The following is a 15,657-nucleotide window of genomic DNA, read 5'->3' on the forward strand; positions in this document are numbered from 1 at the left end:
CGGGGCTGTAGGGAAAAATGCATAGAACACCGTGTAAGAAAGGCTCTGCAAAAATTGGGCTCACCAGCATAGCTCTGAGGAACAGGTAGGCGTGGCTCAGGTTGGTCACCCGGCTCCGGTGGTGTGGGGGGAATTGGCGGTGTGGGCGGCGCAGTGGGATTTCTCAGAAGTTGTAATTGTTGGGAGAGCTCGGACACCTGTGTCACGAGCGCTTGCACAGCGCCCTGTGGTGGTGATACTCTCCTGCTGCTGGTCCATAGGAGCGATACTGTGGTTGATGAACTCAGTTAGTGAAGCTGAACTTGCTGCATCCATAACGTTGGTCAGATCGTTCTGTCACGGGAATCATACGCGGATGCAAGTTGCAAGTAAAAATCTCTTTATTGAGAAAACAGTAAAGTCCAACACGTTGCAGCCAGCAGGAGAGTGGTGACGCAGGGACTTCGATGGGCAATCCTGAACAGAAGAGTGAAGACCGTGTGTAGAGTACCCGGAGTGAAAGGAGAACACCAGGTGAGAAATCCAAACGAGACTGGAACCGGAACAGCACGACACGATGAACTCGACTCAGACTGAGGAACACACGAGGAGAACAGGAAGCAGCACGGGGAATCTCCAACAACGATCTGACAAACATGAGACGAAAGACAGGGCAATAAATAGGCTGGTAGATGACATTCAGCTGCCGCTGATCACTGATAATCAGCGGTGACGCCCACATGAAACAATCAGCGTGACGAAACACACACACACACAAACACACAAGACCAGAATGAGACAGCGGATTACCAACCGTGACAAGTGCACTCTTACAACGCACTGCTAAAACTGAAGCGTTGCGTTGGAATTCATGCCTGTCTTCTTTTGATTAGCCATCTAAGTCATTTTGACATTGACAAGGTTTTCATCTTCATTACAATGCCATCATATATATATATATATATATATATATACAGTGCTCTCCACTAATATTGGCACCCTTGGTAAATAAGAGCAAAGGTGGCTGTGAAAATAAATCTGCATTGTTTATCCTTTTGATCTTTCATTTAAAAAATTCACAAAATTCTATCCTTTCATTTAAGTAAAACAATTGAAAATGGGGGAAAAAGCTCATTATGAAATGTTTTTCTCTAGTTCACTTTGGCCACAATTATTGGCACCCAATTATTGCAACCTTTCCTAACAGCTCTGAGTCTTTTTCTAAAATGCCTGATGAGTTTGGAGAACACCTGACAAGAGATCAGAGATCATTCCTTCATACAGAATCTCTACAGATCCTTCAGATTCCCAGCTCCATGTTGGTGCTTCTTCTCCCCAGTTCACTCCACTCATTTCCTTTAGGGTTCAGGTCAGGGGACTGGGACAGCCATGGCAGAAGCTTCATTTTGTGCTCAGTGACACATTTTTGTGTTGGTTTTGATGTTTGTTTTGCATCATTGTCCTGATGGAAGATTCAACCACGGGTCATTATAAGATTTCTAGCAGAAGCAGTCAGGTTTTGATTTTTATCTGTTAGTATTTGATAGAATCCATGATGCCATATATCTGAACAAGATGTCCAGGACCTCCAGCAAAACAAACAGGCCCACAGCATTAAAGATCCAGCAGTATATTTAACCGTGGGCATGGGGTACTTTTTATCCTTGTGTGCACCAAACCCATCTGGTGAGTTTGCTGCCAAAAAGCTCTTTTTTTTTAGTTTCATCTGACCATAGAACCAGGTCCCTTTTGAAATTTTAGTCTTGTCTGACAACTGAATATTCTGGAGTTTGTTTATGGATGAGCGAGAAGGATTTTTCTTGAAACCTTCCCAAACAACTTGTGGTGATGTAGGTGCTGTTTGGTCATTTTTTTTTAGGCTTTCTGACCCCAAGACTCAACTAATTTCTGCAATTCTCCAGCTGTGATCCTTGGAGAGTCTTTGGCCACTCAAACTCTCCTCCTTACTGTGCATTAGGACGATATAGACATGTCTTCTTCCAGGCAGATTTGTAACATCTTTAGTTGATTGGAACTTCTTAATTATTGCCCTGATGGTGAAATGGGGATTTTTGATGCTTTAGCTTTTTTCTTATAGCCATTTTCTATTTTGTGAAACTCAACAATCTTTTGCTGCTCATCAGAACAATATTCTTTGGTTTTCCTCATTGTGATGAATGATTAAGGGAATTTGGCCTTTGTGTTTACACATATTTGTACTCCTGTGGAACAGGAAGTCATGGCTGGACAATTTCATGCTCCTAGTCACCCATAATGTGAGTTTCCCCCCACTTTCAATTGTTTTACTTCGATGAAAGGTTAGAATTTTGTGAATTTTTTGAATGAAAGATCAAAAGGATAAACAATGCAGATTTATTTTCACAGCCGCCTTTGCTCATATTTACTAAGGGTGCCAATATTTGTGGAGGGCACTGTATACATATAGATCCGCCTCTGGCCGCTGATCCCGTCACTCCACCTTGGCCTACACAAAGATTCACATATTCAGAATTAGGAACATATCCGTTTTCTTTATAAATCAATATTTTCAAACAATGTGAGTTTGTCCAGACTGCACTCTGGGGTACTAGGATGCATATGGGACACTTAACCTGAAACACTTCAGGATTTTCAAAGTTGTCATCTGGTTGGTTGAATTCTACAGGATGTCTGGGAGACATGTGTGTCGCATTCTTTAATGGTCTGCATGGAAACAAATGCCGTGTTGCCAAATCCCCTTGTGGAAAAAAAAAGCCATCATGTTTACAACTGTGACAATGAGCACTTACCAGGATCAACTAAATGCTGGATTTTCAAAAGTATGTGAAGTTCGCGGCTCCAGTGTTGCAGTAAATTTGCACAACATTCTTGAATAAATTATTAGATGCACAGCGGTCTGTTATTGTTGGGACATTGACTTTACATTTTCAAGGCCCTAAATATGACGTGGAACAAAACGAACTGTGATTGGTCGCGTTACATATCAGCTGCGATGGAGTCCAGAACTTCTGCCATCAGTCTGAAGGTCTGGCTATGCAAGACTAGATGTTCAATAACAGTATATTGCTGCTCACGTATTTTGAACTTCGTTTCACCCCTAAATAAAAAACAAACAAAAAAGAACTTTGCTGTGAGTATATCGGGGCCTTAAGACAATGGTTGTCTTTGTAAGACTTACCAACATTCAAAATTACAACATGAAGGTTGTTGGGTAGTTCCTCCTTCCTTGTGTTTCACCAGCCTGAAGCTGAGGTTTCTTCACTTCTGAAACCCAGAAGTTCACGGTGAAAATCCTCAATTGTTTGTCTTTAAGGTGTTTCTTCCTTGATTTTTCATTGAAAACTGGCCTGTACTTTGTTCTGGTAAAGTTTCTCAATCCTGTCATGTAATAGTATTTCCTGCATTAGTTTACAAGTCAACAGTTAATTTTCATTTACATTCTCAAGCCATTTTAACTTTGTTGTTAAACATTAAATAATGCGGTAATATTAGTTAAAGTATCAGCAAGGCAAGGAAAATATGCTTTGACACCCACTGACTCATCTTACCCCACTCTCCCTTTTCTGCCAAATGTAGGCACAGAAAGAGAAGTACTTGAGAGCAAACCATAAAACCACATACATGGGCTGATGCAATGCAACGGTCAGCAGTGGAGTGCATGTAGAAAAAAAGAAGATAAAAAAAGTTTTTTTTCTGTTAACCCTGTACTGTAACCCAGTAACTCAAAGTGTTAAAAGCACAAATGGTGGGTCATGGCACTAAATTGGATCACAGACATCAGCAAAAACATTGCCTAAGATAATAAAATGCAACTATACAGATATAATCATTTAGCTACGATAATAAATAGGTTTATTGCTTTCTGAAAGGAAGGAAACACTTTCCATATCTTTTGTTGTTGCCATCAAGGACTGTGTGTCTAGTCAAACTCCACTGTTTTTCATAACATAAATTAATAAATTTCAGTAAATTAATTTAAGGCCTTCTGTTTATGATAAATATGACCCTGGACCACAAAACCGGTCATAAGTCACACGGATATATTTGTAGCAATTCCGGATTTTCAAATAGTTGTATCTCAGCCAATTATTGCCCTATCCTTATTTATTCAGCTTTCAGATGATGTATAAATCTCAATTTTGAAAAATTTACCCTTATGACTAGTTTTGTGGTCCAGGGTCACATATTTGTTGTATTGTCTGTGTCAGGTTGTCATCTGATGAAGTCAGACTAGGACCAAACAGAACAATTTCAATAATTTCCAAAAGTGTGTTTAGTCACTTCCATCATCATATGACATCATTAATAAACAAATTTTCAGTAAAATATTATCCTCAAGCTTTAATAATCTTTCTGTCACAAAAGGCTGAAGGAAGAACAAGAAGATGATGATTAGGTTTCAAAAGTCTTTAATAATCCACTTCAAAGGCAATCCAAACAGGCAGGCAAACAAAACACAACCTCTAACATAGACATGACCAGACAACCAGGAACTGAAAAGACTGCAACTTAAATACAAAGCAAATGAGGGTATTGATGATTAACACCTATGCAAATTAAATGAACCTCTATGGCAACTAAAGAGAGGCAGGAAACTGAACAAAGGAACACATGTGACTGAAAATAACCTAAAAGTCCATGAAAACAGAAACTAATTGAACATAACTGTGACACTTTCATATACTTTCTTTTAGCAATAAAAAACACATAATGAGATTTTTTTTTACTGTACCTTATCTGTGTCACTTCATGAACTAAAACATCTAGGTTAATCTATTTATTTTATCTGATAAAATAGATCAAATCACAAACGTCTCATTTTTTAGAAAGCTTTATTAATGTCAAAAGTTTTGTTTAAATGTTAAATTGTAAGTTTTAATTGACTGATGCGAGAAGTAACTACTTGATAAACATGAGAGTCTCAGAATGGAGTGATTATGTGACAGTTGGTAGTTCATCTAATAGTAATGTGTCTGTTGAAAATTTTGTCTTGAGGTTTGCCTTCACTTAGCCAACAAAGTGAAGTAAGTTCCTCTATGCTTTCAACATATCTCTATAAGAAAATTAATGCAAGACCAAAAAAAAAAAAAAAAAAATGAAAGAAAAAAGAATCAGTTGTTTTTCAAATATGCAGGTGTTTACTTTTAGTAGTAAAACATGCAATTAAAATGACATGAAATCAAACTTGATATGACTGCAATCATGAAAGAGTTTTATGGAGGTCGAAGTGTTGAAAAACAAAAATGAAACTTTTCATTTATGTTTTTATGTATCATGATTGCGCCCAATAAAAAGTAGGGCACTGGGCAAAAATCAAGTGACCTGATAACACTATTAATAATAATAATAATGTGATAAATGAAGTCTATAGGTTTAAGGCTAAAATTAAATATCTTGTTACTGGCATGCTTTCCATGAAATATTCTGCAATCGGAAACATTTAGAAATGCTTTAAAACAACTTTATAATCAGACTCTGATTCACTGTGTCATGCTTTGATGCCATAAACTCTATGACATCTGCAGTGCTGGTAAAAACAAACAAAAAAAACACGTTAGTCCTAACACTGATAAATATAGAGTTGGAGAAGGAAATGTTTCTTTCCATGAGAACTTCCTGGCATCTTAGTCAGAGATTATAGGTCACGTCTGTAAAGCAATTTAAACTATTGTTTGGCTGTCGCACAGTCGAGATTTATTGATTTACTTAATGTAAGAAAAATAAAAGAAACATAATGACAGTAATATACACTAACAGTCAAAACTTTCAACACACCTGATTCAATTTATGTTACTCGAGATCTTAAAAACTTTCTCTAAAAGTCCTGTGCTTAAATGCTTAAAATTAGCTTTGTGGACAATATGAATTGTCTATGAATGAATATGATTTTTAAAGCAACTAATTATTATTAATATTATTATTATTATAGATGAACTGGAATGGATAATGAAAGAAAAGCAGCCACAAGTGTCCATCATACATTTTTTCAATATTGTTTAAAAATCAGGAAGTTGTTTGTGAGAATGTCTATAGCTGTAATCGACGTTTAAGCAGATAGAATATAGTTTTATTTTGTTTGGCATTTTTGTCACTACATAATCCCCATACTTCCAATTTCAATAGTCCACTTTAGACATTCTATACTGACTATAAACTTGTCAACATGTCAACTAACTCTCATTAGAGTATTAGTAGACTGTTAGGTTAGGGTTTTGTGTTCAAGGGGTTCAAGTAAGTAGAATAATTTGACATGACAAAGAAAATAGTAGATGCTGCTTACAAGTATTCTCGTGATGAGTGAGTAAAGTTTCTAAGAATTTTACTCAATATTACTGTGCCATCATCCCAGTCATTGATCTTTTTTTTTTTTTTATAAAACTCCTCACTTCCAGGAGTTTAGCAAGGGTGCGCAGAGATGTCATCAAGCCTTCCGACAAGTTACGTCTGCTGAAACAGCCAGCTCGAAAGACACGAGAGGCTGTGAGAGCCGCAGACTACATGGTGCAAACTCTCAGACTGATCAGTGAGAAAGTGAGAATAATTTGACATGTACTTGCATATTTACTTATAGTCAGTAGAATGTTTTTTGGGGACCATCGAAATAAAGTGTTTGCAGATAATAAGCAGTCTACTAATACTTTAATGACTGCTAGTTGACAGTTGCAAAGTTACTAATAGTCAGTATAGAATGTCTAAAGTGGACTATCGAAATAAAGTGTTACCAATATTTCTTTTTTTTATGAGTATTATTTTAAAATGTGGTACATAACCATAGTAAAGAATGAGTCAGTCTGAGTCAGTGTTTCCACGCTTTTGACTAGTAGTGTAATCTGAATGTACACTGAAATAAATGACATCAAAACACAGACAACTTACAATTTCGAAACATTTTATCTCGTGGTGAATATTGTATATCATGTATATATTCATATAAACTATCTAAAAAAATTATATCATGCTTTAACCAGGAAATTTTTATTTTTTAAAAATAGTAAATATCGACCCTCATGTCGACCCAAACCTGTATGACTTTCTTTATTTTGCTGAACACAAAAGAAGATATTTTGAAAAATATTGGTAACCAAACAACATAGATCTGCATTGGGCAAAGAAAAAAAAAAAAAAGACATTTGTCAAAATATTATCTTTTATGTTCCACAGAAGACAGGCATACAGGTTTGAAATGACATGAGTGTGAGTAAATGATGACAGAATTTTCAATTTCTGGTGAAATATGCCTTTAAATATTTGTTTAAATATTAAATATATAAATCTGTAACTATAGTCCTTGCATTCCTGTAATGTAGAATTATGAAGAGTAAATAAGTGTCACACTGTCACCTCATAAATCAATAAAACAAACTCCATATATGGTAAATGCATTTACTGAGAAAAGGAAGAAGGAAGTAAACCTGTTTCTCCGCCTAAGACTCCCACAATGATGCTTAAAAGTTTGAGGATGAGGGACCATATAAAAGCACGTCTGCTCCATCCAGTCAGTACAACACACTCTGAGCCTTGAGTCCAGAACCAGAGAGCCTGAGACCTGTCACCAGGTGAGAAATGCAAAATTTCTCTTTAAATTACTTATTTATAAGTTTTATTGCATTTTTTTTTTTTTTTAAAAAGTAGTATCATGAAACTATGTGATGCTGATTGCAAATGCAAAGAATGCATTTAGAGTAAATAATTGTTAAATTTAATAGACTTCTTATTCTAAACTGTTGTTTTTTTAATTGTCAATTGTGAATTTGTCAGTATAAGAACAAATTATGTCAGTATTAAGTTATATTAATTTTTATACTGCAAATGACTACAGTATAAAAATAGAATTTTAGCATTTTTAAAAGTTTTTTTTTTTCCACTTAAATGTAGAAGAATGTATCTTCAAAATGCATCTTTTGAAATGCATAAAACAGTGCAACAATGTCTTTCACATGGTCACTCTTTCAATTTGTGTTTCAGAGATGAATCTTCTCACCTTTCTTTTTGTGGTGGGGTGCTGTTGTGCCCTTTCAGTGGGTGGTAAGTTTACCAATAAATCATGCCATCAAAAATTAAATAGATGATGATTAACAACATAAAATCAAATCATATCAAAACACCTGTTTTTCTGTTGCAAGAAATTCAGTATTGTGCTCTTCAGTCATTTAAGCTACAACTGGTGTGACATCCATCTTCCAGATTAAATTTCATGTACATTTATATATCGCACATACATATGTCACTTACTGTGTATTGCTGAATTTTGTTGCATTTGTAAAGAAAAATCAAGAATTTTATTAAATATCTATAGACTGAGTGAAGTTCATTCATCTACCATCTAAAAATAAAAATAATAATACTAATAAAATTTACAGGTTTCACTTAAATTAGTCATTATTTGCCTTTCTAGGGCCATATCATGATGTAATACCCTTTTCTTTTTTTAGCAGAAGAAGAGAGCCCTGGGAGACGTTTCATTCTAGATTCAATTGAGGAAGCAAAGAAAATAGTAGATGCTGCTTACAAGTATTCTCGTGATGAGTGAGTAAAGTTTCTAAGAATTTTACTTAATATTACTGTGCCATCATCCCAGTCATTGATCTTTTTTTTTTTTTTATAAAACTCCTCACTTCCAGGAGTTTAGCAAGGGTGCGCAGAGATGTCATCAAGCCTTCCGACAAGTTACGTCTGCTGAAACAGCCAGCTCGAAAGACACGAGAGGCTGTGAGAGCCGCAGACTACATGGTGCAAACTCTCAGACTGATCAGTGAGAAAGCCCATCATGCACACAAGAGGTCAATCAATGCTACAGGTATGAGGACAAAAAACTTTGAAAAACTTGCAAAGCTCAGATAAGATCCATCACTGACTGATGTTCCATGCTAAAAACTGTCATTATGTGTTTTCCCCTAGACCTGCTCACTCTAGAAGAGCTTAACACGATTACACGTCTGACAGGCTGTGCGGCTCAAGTTCAGCCCCCTTCTTGTAGGACAACACCCCTCATAAATAAGTATCGAACTGCCACCAATGTCTGCAACAACAGGTCCGGCTTTCCCTCCTTATTCAGAGTAGTCTTATTCAAAGGCTCAGTGTTTGCCTAGCTAAACAACTAAATTTATAATTCCCAGGAGGAACCCACTTTTTGGTGCATCTAACACCCCTTTTGCCCGCTGGTTGCCTGCTCGCTATGAGGATAGCATCTCCCAGCCCAAAGGGTGGGATCCCAACAGATTGCACAATGGTGTAGTGCTGCCCCTGGTATGATGGAGATGATTATGAATAGTTTACTAAAGTCTACTTGACAATCAAGTAGGCCACCAATTAGTTAATAATGTCTGAATTCTGTCTTCCTCATTGATCCCAGGTCAGACTGGTTTCCAATCGTATTCTAAGCACTGCAGATGCTGACGTAGAGAGTGATCGTGACTTTACCTTCATGCTTACTATCTTTGGGCAATGGGTTGACCACGATCTGACTTTTACGCCCACCTCACCCAGCATTAGGTCCTTCAGCAGTGGCCTCAACTGTGATGAGAGCTGTGAGCGCTCTGAACCCTGCTTCCCAATTCCGGTCAGTCAAAGATTGTCCTTCTGTCAAAGATTGTCCCACTCTTGTTGTTGTATAATAACTATCTTCTATGTTGCATTTAATGTCAAAAAACAGGTCCCTCCAGGAGATCAACGCCTGCGTCCTGACACCTGTCTCCCTTTCTTCCGTTCGTCACCGGCCTGTGGTTCTGGGAACACTGCCTATCTCTTTGGTGGGGTGCCCAAAGTTCGGGAACAGATCAATGCTCTAACAGCTTTCCTAGATGCTGGACAGGTTTACGGGGCAGAGGATGGGCTAGCAAAGGAACTACGAGACCTGACCAATGATAATGGTCTTCTACGTGTCAACAATCAGTTCCAGGACAATGGACGAGAGCACCTGCCCTTCACCAATGTAGAAAGCCAAATGTGTGCCACGCGTAGGAAAACCCTCAATGACACCACCCTAACAGAGGTGCCTTGCTTCATTGCAGGTCAGTAACTTTTTCTTAGAAAATCTTATGCCTTCAAATGCAACTATTGGGCATAGTCATCATTGGTAAAACCAACATCTAAAATGTATGGTATTTGCACAACTCCATGTGGCAAATGCTAATGAACTCTTGATGTGTATAGGGGATGTTCGTGTTGATGAGAACATTGCTCTTACTTCATTACACGCACTTTTCATGAGGGAGCACAATAGATTGGCTCGGGCCCTCCATGTACTCAATCCTACCTGGAGTAGTGAAACCCTTTATCAAGAGGCAAGAAAAATTGTGGGTGCCTACAATCAGGTAAAGACACTCAATGAAAAATGCATTAACACAAGCAATTACATGTGGGGTACAATATATATTCATGATCAACCTATACTTTCTCTTTTAGATCTTGGTGATTAAGGAATACTTGCCGATAATTGTGGGCCCTGATGCTTACAATAGACACCTTGGACTATATCCAGGTTACAATGAAAATGTGGACCCTACTATTGCAAATGTCTTTGCCACTGCAGCTTTCCGTTTTGCCCACCTGGCCATCCAGCCCATCATTCCTCGTCTTGATGAAAATTACCAGAACCATCCTCAATTTCCAAGTGTGCCCCTCTATGAGGCCTTTTTCTCGCCATGGAGGGTGATATTCGAGGGTGAGTTTGTGAGGCTTGTTGCAGCACACCTAGTCCTAAATCTGCTACAACTGTCTTCTTTCAGTCTTCTTATTTTATTTCTGCTTTTATTTTTGCTTAGGGGGCATCGATCCTCTGCTACGTGGATTGATTGGTCGGCCAGCAAAACTGAATACGCAGGACCACATGATGGTGGATGCTCTTAGAGAGAGACTGTTTGCCTTTACAGCCCACATTGCTTTGGACTTGGCCGCCCTCAATTTGCAAAGAAGCCGTGACCATGCAATACCAGGTAAATATTCTGGACTCATACACAACATGCACACCAAGTCTTGGAACCCATTAAACCAAACCATGTAAAGCCAACTCAGCTTCATGCTGCATTTTTTAGAGAAGACTAACCAGATATTCATCTGTTGTTCCTCATAAGGCTATAATGAATGGCGTCGGTTCTGTGGACTGTCCGCCCCTCAGAATGTGCAAGAATTGGCTGTGGTGATGAACAACACTGAATTGGCTCGCAGGCTGATTGAGCTTTATGGTACCCCTGAGAACATAGACATTTGGTTGGGAGGCGTGGCTGAGCCTTTTGTTCCTGGTGGTCGTGTCGGTGCAGTTTTTGCCTGCCTTATCTCTACACAGTTCCAGCACATTCGCCAGGGAGATAGGTAAAGATCTCTGTGTATTTAGTCCAGGGGTGTCCAATCCCTCTCCTGGAGGGCCACTATCCTCCTCCAACCCTAATTAAACACATCTGAAACCCGCTAATCAAGCCCTGCGTCTCAATCAGCTCCCTAGCTTCCTAGGTCGTGAATCAGTATATCATGTAAATGAATGTGGCCGACTCCCTGATCAGTGCCTTGACTACTGAACTAGGGAGCTGATTGAGATGCATGCATGGTCTTCGGGAAACTTCCAGGTAAATGTGGCACTGTGGCAGGTTGGAACCAAACTCTGCAGGACATTGGCCCTCCAAGAGCAGGATTGGACAACCCCGATTTAAGCCTAGTCTATGAGACTAGTATGTGTTTGAGAGGTGTTAATGCCAAATGGCACGGTGTGTTCAGGTTATGGTGGGAGAACAAAGGAGTGTTTACCAACAAACAAAAAGCATCACTGGCCTCTGTGTCGCTGGCACGCATCATCTGCGACAACACTGGAATTGGCAGAGTTCCCCTTGATCCTTTCCGCTTCACCAGTTCAGCCAGTTACGTTAACTGTGGGGATATCCCTGCCTTAGACCTCAACCCTTGGATTGAAACTGGTAAGGCACCATAGTATAAGAGCTCTTAAATGCTTATATGCTATGTGGTCATACATAAATCTTCTTCTTCTGACTGCAAATTTCTGCCTTTCTTACTACCTTTTTATGTGCTTGTAAAGTACCTCATTTATGGTAGTATAGGCACATATCAGGTATTGAAGACATTTTATAAACTGTTCGCATGGTCACCATGGTTTAGTTTACCTGTGATTTGGTATTTGGCCTTCCAGGTGACGGTGACATCAACATTTCAGACATTGGAAATGAGGTTAGACAAGTGTTTGTTTTCTCCTAATTGCAATCAAAAAGAGTGATGTTGTGCACATGATCTATTATTTAGCTTAAAATGACAATTAATTCACTGCAAAATCTCTAAACTGGACACGGCTTGAGTAGTTTCTTCTTTGCTGTTCACTGGACTGGTGCAGTTTGGATGTCACAACTGTCAATCAGTGTTTCATGACTGCATCTGAACTGCACCAAACCTTTGTAAGCTGTTTAGTCTTTCTTTCTACCATTTGCATGCTTCAAGGTATTTTGCTTGGGTTAGGGGCCTCTTTCGCATTTAAAACTGTGATTTATTTCCCTTTAATGCAAACAGTTAGACTTATAGTACAAACATATAACATCTATGAATTAACCCTCAGATACAGAGTCTTTCCAAGGACCTCCAGGACCCAGAGGACCTCCAGGGGAACCTGGTAAGCACATACATCAAACATGCCTTCTAAATATTCCTTCAATGAAGCTGCCAACCTTGCTCATTTTTTTTTTTTTTTTTTGTATTATTAAGCCAGCCAGATAACAGAACTAACAGAGCCAAGACAACAACTAATGCAAATTTAAAATAAAAAAGATATTCAGTATTTTATCAATATCACTTAAAGATTTTTGATCATTTTCTCTAATTTTTCATTTTTCCAGGTCCACGAGGTGTAGCAGGCCCGCCTGGACCTCCAGGACCTCCCATTAATACCACAGGACAACATTCTGCCTTCTTTGCTTCTGTTGGCACAACCCTTCCTTTCTCTGCTAAAGTGATTGTGTTCAGTCAGGTCCTTTACAATGGACAGAACCATTATGACCAAAAATCAGGGTTGTTCGTCTGCCAGATACCTGGTGTATATGAATTCCAGTTCTCAGTCATAGGAACTCGGAATTTGGGCATTGTGACCTTAAAGAAAGATAATGCTGTACAGCTAACTCCAGAAACAGTGAGCGCTGGTACACGATCATTAGCTGAAGGGAAGGTGATTTTGAACCTACAGAGTGGAGACCGTGTGTGGATAGAGACTTCTCGGGGTGCTAATGGTATAGGCAGGTCCAGCTATTTCTCTGGCCATATTCTTTTCCCTGTTTGAGACTATTACTTATAATGCATTACTATTTTCCTTTCATGTAGCTGTTGTTTTTATTTATTTTAAATGCAGTTGCGTGTAAATGCATATATCCTGCGGATAAGAATAACCAGAAAAAGCCTATAAAATGCAAATTGTAAATCCGCTACTTTTCATTGTTTTTTAAAACACTGATTTCTTTCTTACTGTGGTTTCTAAAGGAAAGTTGGTTCTGTTGTTGTTTTTTATTAATAAGATGACTATGACTATGTTAGCTATGCAAAATTAAGGGTTCAGTTATATTTAATGTTTGGATTTTGAATTGTTTAAAGCTAAATGATTCATAATTTAGAAACACAGATGTAACCGCTCATGCACTGACTTATTTCTTTTATGCACTGTATGATGATATTTTTGGTTTTGTTGTCAGATTGCAACAAAAATATTCTGTAGTCCATTCTGTGACAGTTATATTTGTGTATGCTTTAAGTAAAGTGAAATAAACAAATAATAATAATAATAAAAAAAACTGTATATATCAATTCATTTATCGGGCTTGTTCTACATTCTATACATGGTGAGTGTGAATGCATAACCAAAAGGGAAAATCTTAGGCACGTGCACATATGGATCCCGAGTATAGTTTTTGTTTAAATTTGTCCCGTGACATCAGTTCTCAATTAAGCGTGTAGGCCTAGCCTACAACTTATTCTTAATAATTCTTCGAGCCGCACGAGTCACGACATACCTGTAAAAGCAACCACAGCGCTCTGCGGAGAGGCATCTACGTCTCCCGGACCGTGACAGCGAGGTAACGATCATGTTTGTCCTGTCACCGCTGTGAAACTGAACCACTATTAAACCATCTCAAATCAGCCAGCTTAGCCATCAGTTAAGCTATAACAACAAGCAAGCTGGTCTGATTGACGTAAAATAGCGTCGTGCAAGGTCGGAAATGCCATCAAAATTAATAAAATGCCCCTCTAAATTTAAGATATGAATGGCCCTTGTATGAGTTGTAGGCTATTTTGTGTTTATAGGCTAGTTAAGCAATATCACATGAGAGTGCTATTTTTTTTTCTCGAATATCAGCAGGATTACAAATGTGATATTCACATAAGCTACAGTTCATTAAACAATAAGTTGATTATATGAATTGGCAGTTTTTAAACACAACGTTGTCAGTTTCAACTTTTTTTTGCTCTATTTTGCCAATGAAACGATAGCCTGGTTCCAAACAGATCCGAAACGTTGCGTCTCCCAGCAACACAAGGTGTTTTGTTTTTGAACGATTCGCCGTTTTTGAACGAATCGGGTGAATGACCCATTCATTAAGTCATTGGACACTTGCTTCTTTCATGAATAAGACGGTTTGAACGAATCGGTTGAGTAATCTGTGATTCACTTTACTACTTGCCGCCACCTACTGGAGGTTTTAGTATCATTTAGTTCATTTCCCCCAACATTTCATATTTCCATATTCAAACTGTTATATTTAGAACATTAAACTCATAACATTATTTAGGCATAGGCTAATTGCAGTGTAAATGGATTTTGATAAATGGTAAGATGGGTTTTGTTGATACAGCCCTAGTGTAGCCTATATAGTGTTAAATAGTGTAATGAATTAAAATATGATCAACAATATGCAACTTTACTCTTTATAAATAATTATACAATTATTTTTTATAATTAAAAAATAATTATGTCTGTCCTGTTTACTATAGGCTATAAAAAATTCCAAAATAAGTTTAGACTTTTTGACACAAAATTATCAATAAACAAAGCTCATTAGTTCATTACTCTCAGCAGTTATTCCATTATTCAGTATGCCTAAGATTAACTGTTACTATGGAAATTGCAGCGGCTTTAGTATGCAGATCTCTGCTAACCTAGTTTGACTTTGTGTGACATGAACGGCACGGGGAAGCATTTCTTTACAAATGTTAACCACAGGAAACATTCTCATTTACAGCATCAACTGAACAGGGCTGTAGCAACATAAGGAAAAAAGGTTATGAATATAACCACACTACCCACAAGTTGTTGTGACTTAATATTAAGACTCTGATCACCAGATGCAAAAAAAAAAAAAAAAAAAAAATGCTTTTTGCTGCTAATTCAAAACTTTTTTAAAAAAATAGTGGCTTTAAATTTCACATATAAAAAATGACTGTGTAATCAGATCTGGGTAGATTACTTACAAATTACTGATTCCAAATTACATGACAAAAATTGTAGTTAGTAACGTAATCCATTGCATTGCATGTTAATATGAAATGTCGTGCCTTTGTACATTTTAATGTGTTTGAAAGACAAAAGCCTTCCAAAGACAGTAATACATGATTAAATGACTCAGTGAGTGATCATTCAAATAATAATGAATGTGTTTGTCAGGAGTTGATGCAATGCTGCAGTGTTGAGAAAAACACTTC

At 37.8% G+C, this 15,657-nt stretch overlaps 1 protein-coding gene across 4 annotated transcripts; it reads left to right on the plus strand.

The window, feature by feature from the left end:
- Positions 1–6,214: 6,214 nt before the first annotated feature.
- mpx (myeloid-specific peroxidase) lies at positions 6,215–13,751 on the plus strand. Of its 4 annotated transcripts, XM_051910661.1 has the most exons (16): positions 7,409–7,535; positions 7,945–8,004; positions 8,412–8,505; positions 8,601–8,776; positions 8,878–9,010; positions 9,096–9,225; positions 9,332–9,538; positions 9,632–9,989; positions 10,132–10,292; positions 10,384–10,642; positions 10,743–10,913; positions 11,052–11,289; positions 11,689–11,885; positions 12,116–12,153; positions 12,533–12,586; positions 12,810–13,071. In XM_051910661.1, exons 2-16 carry the CDS (start codon positions 7,947–7,949, stop codon positions 12,822–12,824), a joined length of 2,289 nt encoding a protein of 762 aa, XP_051766621.1. In that variant the 5' UTR covers positions 7,409–7,535; positions 7,945–7,946; the 3' UTR covers positions 12,825–13,071. The 4 variants fall into 4 exon arrangements, with proteins under 4 accessions (XP_051766620.1, XP_051766621.1, XP_051766617.1 ...); XM_051910657.1 differs by lacking the exon at positions 12,116–12,153 and having other exon boundaries at positions 12,810–13,751; XM_051910659.1 differs by lacking the exon at positions 12,116–12,153 and having other exon boundaries at positions 7,446–7,535; positions 8,415–8,505; positions 12,810–13,751.
- Positions 13,752–15,657: the final 1,906 nt, after the last annotated feature.

Source organism: Ctenopharyngodon idella, chromosome 10 (assembly GCF_019924925.1).
Source record: "Ctenopharyngodon idella isolate HZGC_01 chromosome 10, HZGC01, whole genome shotgun sequence".
Lineage (NCBI taxonomy): Eukaryota > Metazoa > Chordata > Actinopteri > Cypriniformes > Xenocyprididae > Ctenopharyngodon > Ctenopharyngodon idella.